At 44.0% G+C, this 7500-nt stretch overlaps 2 protein-coding genes across 3 annotated transcripts in view; one reads left to right on the top strand and one right to left on the bottom strand.

Moving 5' to 3' along the window:
- Positions 1–1130, bottom strand: part of tbc1d15 (TBC1 domain family, member 15) — an 18989-nt gene extending 17859 nt beyond the window's left edge. For both annotated transcript variants that reach the window (XM_069686349.1, XM_069686351.1), the window contains exon 1: positions 1067–1130. In XM_069686349.1, the coding sequence (XP_069542450.1) occupies positions 1067–1090 (24 nt within the window). In that variant the 5' untranslated portion in view covers positions 1091–1130. The remainder of the gene's footprint in view (positions 1–1066) is intronic.
- Positions 1131–4661: 3531 nt separating this feature from the next.
- Positions 4662–7500, top strand: part of LOC138612815 (zinc finger C3H1 domain-containing protein-like) — a 35655-nt gene continuing 32816 nt past the window's right edge. Inside the window, exons 1-4 of the mRNA XM_069686274.1 lie at positions 4662–5325; positions 6381–6776; positions 7018–7205; positions 7301–7500. The exon at positions 7301–7500 is cut by the window's right edge and continues 284 nt beyond it. Of these exons, the coding sequence (XP_069542375.1) occupies positions 4785–5325; positions 6381–6776; positions 7018–7205; positions 7301–7500 (1325 nt within the window). The 5' untranslated portion in view covers positions 4662–4784. The remainder of the gene's footprint in view (positions 5326–6380; positions 6777–7017; positions 7206–7300) is intronic.

The following is a 7500-nucleotide window of genomic DNA, read 5'->3' as shown; positions in this document are numbered from 1 at the left end:
CGCACACAGTGATGATGTCTGAAGACTCTTTGAACGTCTGAATGAAAAATATCCTGCCTGCTGCAACATGAACTGGAGCCTGTACGAGCTGTGACTGTATTTTATACTGAAATGTCTGTTAATAATGTCTTTGCTCATTGTGTAAAACAAAAGAAAGAATATATAAAATCATTCAGTCAAAGTTCCGAGATCACAGAAATAAACATGAATGTGACCAAATAAAACAGTTTGTGTCGTTTCAGCTTCCATCTGTGTTTGTAGGAAACAGAATACTTGCTCATCCAGGTGTTTGAGGAGTCTTTGAGGGCTCTGTAGAAACCTGCAGAGCAGCCGGAAGTGATGTAATGATGTTGTTTATAGGACAGTTGGGTGTTTATCTCAGTGAGTCGACGTTAACAGAAGATATAAACAAAGTGGATCTACATAAGGTTGACCAGCACACACAGTGACATGTCTGTGTGTAGTGTGGATCATCCTCCGGAGGTTTGAAGTGTTGTTTTGATACCAAATCCGATACAGAACTTTGTGTGCTACTCTGCTAACGTTAGCATTTAGCTAACTTAACTCTGGCAGCAGATTGTAGTGATGTGACCTGACAGAATGAATGAGTGAATTATTCTGTTCATTTATTTATCTACCAACATAGTCTGGTAGTTTATGAGCTGACTGTGACCAGCTCAGATACTTCTCTGGGGCCCAAACAACCGACAGCTAGCTTCGTTAGGAAGATGCTAATGTTAACGTTTAGCATGTCATAAAAGAGCCAACGGGAAACTAAATATATAGACAGAGCTCTGCACAGCTCACAGCAGACTGTGGTGCCAGCATCGTGGCATGTCCTCGTGCTCCTGCTTTGAGTTGATGATGTCGTTGTGGCTATAGTACAGCTACCACAACGGCTAACGCTAGCTAACTTTAGCTAACTCATCAGCTGGTTTGCTGATTGAGCTGCGGTAAGCACGGAGCTGTAAACTCTGACTGACACGGTTATTTAATCGACATAAAAGTTATAAATATCACAATCTGACAGACTTTTTAAAGATTAATAATGTTTACATGTTTTTACCTTGATCACAGAATCCGCCGCCATGTCGCCGCTCTCTCCTGATGACGACAGCAGCTCACGTGCCTGTCAGCTACCAAAACAAAACTGACAACTCAGCTTCCGGTGGAGAGCTTTGCGCAAGCGCACTGCTTGCTTGAATTTTCTTGAATTCTGTTGTAAGCTCTTACAAAGAAAAATATGAATATATTATTAGATGGTATTTAGTGTGTGCAGCTCGGTTACAGTCAGTTACTGTGTGCTGATGCTCATCGCTAACACAGATGCAGTTTTATTTATTAATAAAACAACCAATAGAGAAAACAAGTGCTATCAGACAGCAGAGAAGCAGCATAGAAGGTGTTGGAACTTCGGACTTCGGAAGCTTTTCTTCAATTCCAACATTTAACAAACATAATTTCCCTTGTTCTCAGAAAGATATCTGTTTTTGAAGTGTGCTCTGTATAGATCTAAGTAAGCTTTTGCACCAATATCCTGCACGTCGCTATAGTTTTTAATCATTAATAATAATATATTTTATTTATATAGCGCTTTAAAAGGTACTCAAAGGCACTTTACATGAAAGAAAGAACAGAAGCCACAATGGCAAATACATTAAAAGCAAAAACAATCAGTACTTAGACTTAGACTCAACTTTATTGATCCCTTTGGGATGACTCCCTCTGACTGAATTTCCCAGAGGGAGTCATCCCAAAGGGATCAATAAAGTTGAGTCTAAGTCTAAGTCTAAGTCTACACAAATGTAAAGTTAAATATAATATGTATGTAAAGGTAAGAGAAAGTTTAAAATTAGGAGATCATAGGTTAAAAGCAAAGTTAAATAGATGGGTTTTGAGTGCGGTTTTAAAGGAAGGAAGTGAGGGAGAGGTTCTGTGGTGTTTTGGGAGACAGTTCCACAGGGCGGGGGCAGCAATGCAAAAGGCTCTGTCCCCCAAGGTCCGGTGTTTGGGTCGGGTGAGAGGGGTGAGGAGGCTGGCATCAGTAGAGCTTAGGTTGCGGGTGGGAGTGTATTGGAGAAGGATGTCAGTGAGGTAGTAGGGGTCAAGATTGTGAAAGGCCGTGTAGGTGATTAGTAGGATTTTGAATTGGATGGGAAGCCAGTTGAGGTGCTGTAGGACAGGGGGTGTGTGGTCTCTGGTGCGACAGTGGGTGAGCAGACGGGATTGAGGATTGTGGAGGACGTGCCATAAAGAATGCTGTCGCAATAGTCCAGTCCTGAGGTGATGAAGGCGTGAATGAGTGTTTCAGCAGCTGAGAAGGTGAGGGAGGGGCGAAGACGGCCATGTTTTTCAGATGGAAGAAAGCAGTTTTGGTGATGGAGTTGACGTGATGTTCAAAGGAGAGAGATTGATCGAAAATGACACCAAGGTTGCAGATGTGGTTGGAAGCAGGAACAGTGGAGCCATCAATACAAAGGGCGAAGTCGGGGCAGGGTGTGATGAGTGATTTGGGACCGATGATGAGGATTTCTGATTTGTTGCTGTTGAGTTTGAGAAGGTTTAAATTACACCTGGGGTCCGTTTCACAAAGCAGGTTTATTGAAAACTCTGAGTCTGTTAAACCTGAAATGAGGGAAACTCTGAGTTTTCCGTTTCACAAAGGGAGGTAACTCAAACCAGAGAAAGAGGGGTAACTCTAGCCTGTTTCACAGAGAGAGGTAACTTAAGCTCTCGGTCAGTTACCGTAGTAACAGACTCTATGAACCTCACCTGGTCGTGAGCAGGTTTTCTTCAGGACACTCAGAGCTTCGCTCTGTCTCCTCCCTCTAGAATATAAAACCCTCATTACTTCCTCGTTCATTCAGCCCGTCTCACGCGTGTGTTTGAGCGGTTACCGAATTAAAAGAAGAAACGTTGCGTCTCTGTGCTGCTCTGACCGCTTTGCAAAAGTCTTTTATAATTATGATAAAAAAAATCAAAAGACAAATCTGCGTCAAAGTCATCATGTGTAGATTTCCCACCACCACTGCTGAGAGCGCTCAGATAAGACGCCGTTAGTTACTGGATTTTTTTTTTTTTAAACTAACACATTCAGTTTAATCAACATGAATTATAATGTATGTGAAGTCAGCATCATGTTAGGGATAAAGCTGATGCACATTAAAACAGCCACTGAATGATATTTAATCTGTTTCATATTTAAAATCTGATTGAAGTGCTTCCATTTACGTTTTTCTCCCGCTGCATTGCTCCTAAATTAATATACATTTTAGCTTCCGGTCGTGATTAAGTATTAAATAAATAGACCAGTTCAAACTTGCAAATTTACTCGAGCAGCAGTTTCTTCCCACGCCGCTTCTCTCTTTTGCAGCTGCAGCCGTGTTACTTTACGTTTCTAAAAACATGCTCGTATTCGCTGAACGTCCGCGTGAAGATTTCGAGCTCCGCTGGTGTGACGTAGGAGGACCTCTTTTTGTGTACCGTTGCCATGGTGAATCGTGGTGTCGAGGCTCCATTAATGCTGGCTTTTTACAGTCAGCGTGCACGCACTTAACTCCGGCTGAACCTGCTCAGAGTTGATTGAACTAACTCTGATCAGCTGTTCTGGAACCGAAAACTCAGAGTTTCCTATCTCAGGGGTCCGTTTCACAAAGCAGGTTCAACAAACTCTGAGTCTAACCCTGAACTCTGAGTTGATCTACTCTGAGATAGGAAACTCAGAGTTTCCCTCATTTCAGGGTTAACCTTTACAGGCGAAATAATGCGTCATGTGTCCTCTTTCACAGTTCAAAAACCAACCAAAAATAACCCTTTTTCAATTCACCCTTATAACCCTTCTACCTTTACTCTAAGTGGACAACTAAATTGCATTTAACTGTATTATCTTGATATTTTTTTCTTGTACCGTGTAAGTTAGAGCTAGTTTCTTTCATTTGTATTGTAAGTATTTTTCTTTATTCATTGTTTTATATTTTCTTTCTGTTTAAATCTCTCCTTAAAAAATGATATTAATGTCGGGCCTTTACCTCACCTGTCAAACATTAACCTTCAGAAAGAAAAATAAATGTCCCTCTGTCTGGGCTGCTTTCCATCTCTTGTTGAGTTTATGGTTAGATACATTTTACTTTGTACATGAGGGAAAGAATGGGTTTCTCTGCCTCTATTTGTTAGTTAGTTTGTGTTAAGGAAGTTCATTTCAAACAATTACCAATATTCATCTGTGAAATAAATTCTTACGAGAAAGGTTTGATTTAATAACGTGTAATGTGTGCTCTTTTTTATAGGCCTAATGGCAATCCTCTTAAGCTTTCCATTAGTATTTAGTTACAAATGTTACAAATATGTTGTTACGTTTTGTTTTCATGCAAAACAAAGATGTTGAAATGTTGTGTTGTAATATTATAAATGTATTGCACTGTAAATTCTGACATTTAAAAACATTATATATACACATGCTCTTTCTTAATTAACCACCTTAAAGTAACTTACATTTAATTATTGATATTTGTGATGAAATTAATGTTATATAAAGTGTGTTTATCCACTTTAATGCCGATTTGTTAATTAACAATGTTTAATAAAGGTTTGGAAAAAAAAAGTCTCGTCGCGTCGCGAGAGTTAAACGAGATCAGCAGCGCAGTAGCTAGCGGTGAGCTAACCGTCAGAGCTGAATCATTTCATATCAACTGTTCTGTTAAAAAGTCCACATGAACTCTGTCTTTACCGTCCGATGAGTTTACAGCCTGCAGCGAGCTGACGGAGAGTTTAGATTGTATGAAAACATGGATTTAAACGCAAAGAATCGTTCTCCCAGAGAGGAGGGCGAGCTCGAGGACGGAGAGATATGCGACGATGAAGCCGAGGACAGTGTGCCGATCCGGCGGGGGGAGGGTAACAGGCCCCGTGGCGGGGCTCCTTCGCGGCCAAGAAAACCTCACCAACACCCGCACAACATGCCGCCACACCTGGGCCTCCAGCCGCCAGACTTCCGCCTCCTCATGCCCTACAACCGCGGACCTTTCCCCCCGAGCCACCGGCAGCAGTGCGGGCCGAGCGGGCCCGACCGGCCTCCCGCTTCCTCCCCTCCTCCTCCGCTGCTTCCTCCGCCGGGACTCGGTCCTCACGGAGAGCCGAGCCCGAGGAGCAGCTTCTGGGAGCGGAGCCACGGAGCCCTTGGCCGGTTCAGACATCGGGGCATGCCGAATGGAGGACGGGGAAACTGGAACCGAGGGAATCGCGGGGGAGGAAATCCCCGAGGCCCCCTCGGCCGGTACGGGCCCGCAGAGAGTCACGGCATTCAGAAAGAGTCCCCCCAGAGAAAACGTATCCTTTACTGCTACCTGTAATTATTATTACTCATAAACACACAGTCGTTCATCAGAGGGCTGTGATGGAATTACAGCTCAGCAGGGACTGACAGTTTCTAAACCTGGGAACTGATCAGGCAGATGGATCTGTTACTGAGCTCCTACTTCTTGTTTGAAGGGACGTGTAGGTCCATTATATTATATAGTTTATATATAAATGTGCAAACTTAGGTCCTTAGTGGTTGTCTGGTTTAAATCCTGTAATTTAACAGCGTGTAGGTCCAGTCACACCTGCTGCACCGAGTCCAGGTTCTGTTCAAATCACACCGTCATGACTGATGTGGATCACATGACACAGCTGCTGTGTGAAGTTCTGAAACAGGGGGAAACGAAACCTATAAACGATGACGTAATCTTGCTGAGAAGCCAGCTTCCTGTCTCCTCTTCTTCTCTCTGTGTTCTCATGAATAATTCTGTGGTGAATCACACAGTCCAGGTGGTGTCATTGATCAGTGCATTTAGTGTTTAATGATGTTCTAAACCTGGCTCCTATTTTCTGCAAACTTAGCCAGTTATTGTGTTTTGTTGGATGAGAACTAAACGTTTTAAACCCCAAATTCACAAAATAACACAAACAAACTAACAAATAGAGCAGCAGCTCCTGTGTCCTGAGAGCTTAAATCAGTGTTTTTCTGAATGGAGTCTGGTGTGTGTGCAGAGAGCGATGTAACGTCTGCGTGTGGTTAAAACAATCATCTTCCTCTGTAACAAAAAGGTCTATCTCTGTAGGGATCCTTTCTGTCATGTTGTCACACACTTAGAAGAACAATCTGAGCCTGTCAGTGGAAACAACAAGAACTTTTAGTGGATGACCTTTGACCCATCAAGGATTATGTTGCAGCCATTACAGCCTGTTTCACTGCTGCAGGATGAAGAAGAAGCCTGAGTTCATCAGTATTTAATGAGAGAGATTTTAAACAATGAATCAGTTCATGGAGCCATTCATGTGCAGAGTATTAGTTATTTGTGCATATGAAGTATGAGTTGTTGTTTCTAACCATGTGACCTCAGAGAAGTCCGTGGGCCGGCCTCAGGCGAGGAAAGCGGCTCACAGCGTGTCCAAACCGGACTCGAGTGTTGACGAGTCCTTTGAGGACCTGCTGTCCAAATACAAACAGATCCAGCTGGAGCTCGAGTGCATCCGCAAAGAGGAGACCATGGCTCTGGAGCCTGAAGCTTCTCCTGCCAGAGACCACACACTAGACTCTCACACTGCCAGTATTACAGAGACCAAACCAGGACCAGGACCAGAGGAACCACCTGAGCTGGAGTCTGCTGAGAAGAAAGTATTCCAAGCGTTCAACATCAAACCTCTCCGTCAGAAACTCCCCACCCCTTCTGACCTAGACGAGCTGAAGAGGAAGTGGGTGGAGCAAAATAAGGCAGGAGGCGGGGCTGAGAAGGAGGGTGAGTAGAAGGGGCGGGGTTTCTTCAGGTTTATCTTATTGGTTCACGTTTGATTCACAGAGAGGAAATAATTCCATGTTTCCTCTGTGAGAGACGTGTGTGTCGCACACGTACGCTTTTAAATTCACAGTGTAAGACCATACAGATGATGTAAGATTTCAGTTTGAAACGGTCAGATTGTACTGCGTTTATCTCCGATAGATACCACATATTACAGTAATAGTTTCCTGTGTGTCAGCAGGCGTAGAAGAGCCAACAGGACAGGATGGAGCAGACGGAGAGCAGAGAGCTAATGAAGAGGAATCGAAGACGACGACGACGACCATGTGTCCGGGCTGCAGAGAGGAAACGGACGCAGAGAAGAAGACGTGTTTGTGTGTCAGAGAGTCGTCGGCCTCCAGCGAGGACTCCACCGTCTCTCTGGACAAGGTGAGCTGATGTCAACATCGCGTGTTTGCAGACACACACACGTCATATAAATCTAACATCAGATCTAACCGTGTGTGTCTCTGTTCTCCCATCAGCCGCTGGTGAAGGTGGAGGAGGAGGAGCTGTCGGAGCTGCAGCTGCGTCTCCTCGCTCTGCAGTCAGCCAGTAAGAAGTGGCAGCAGAAGGAGCAGCAGGTGATGAAGAGGAGCAAAAACCGGATCACCAAGCCTGTCCAGGAGAAGAGTTCTGGACCCGGATCAGGACCAGTGCCAGCTCCTCCCAGCAGGCAGAGGGT

Source organism: Semicossyphus pulcher, unplaced genomic scaffold (assembly GCF_022749685.1).
Source record: "Semicossyphus pulcher isolate SPU_LCO1_2020_fin unplaced genomic scaffold, fSemPul1.0.p SCAF_8, whole genome shotgun sequence".
In the NCBI taxonomy this organism is placed as follows: Eukaryota; Metazoa; Chordata; class Actinopteri; order Labriformes; family Labridae; genus Semicossyphus; species Semicossyphus pulcher.
Note: the sequence above shows the minus strand (reverse complement) of the source record. Positions and strands in the feature narration are given on the sequence as shown.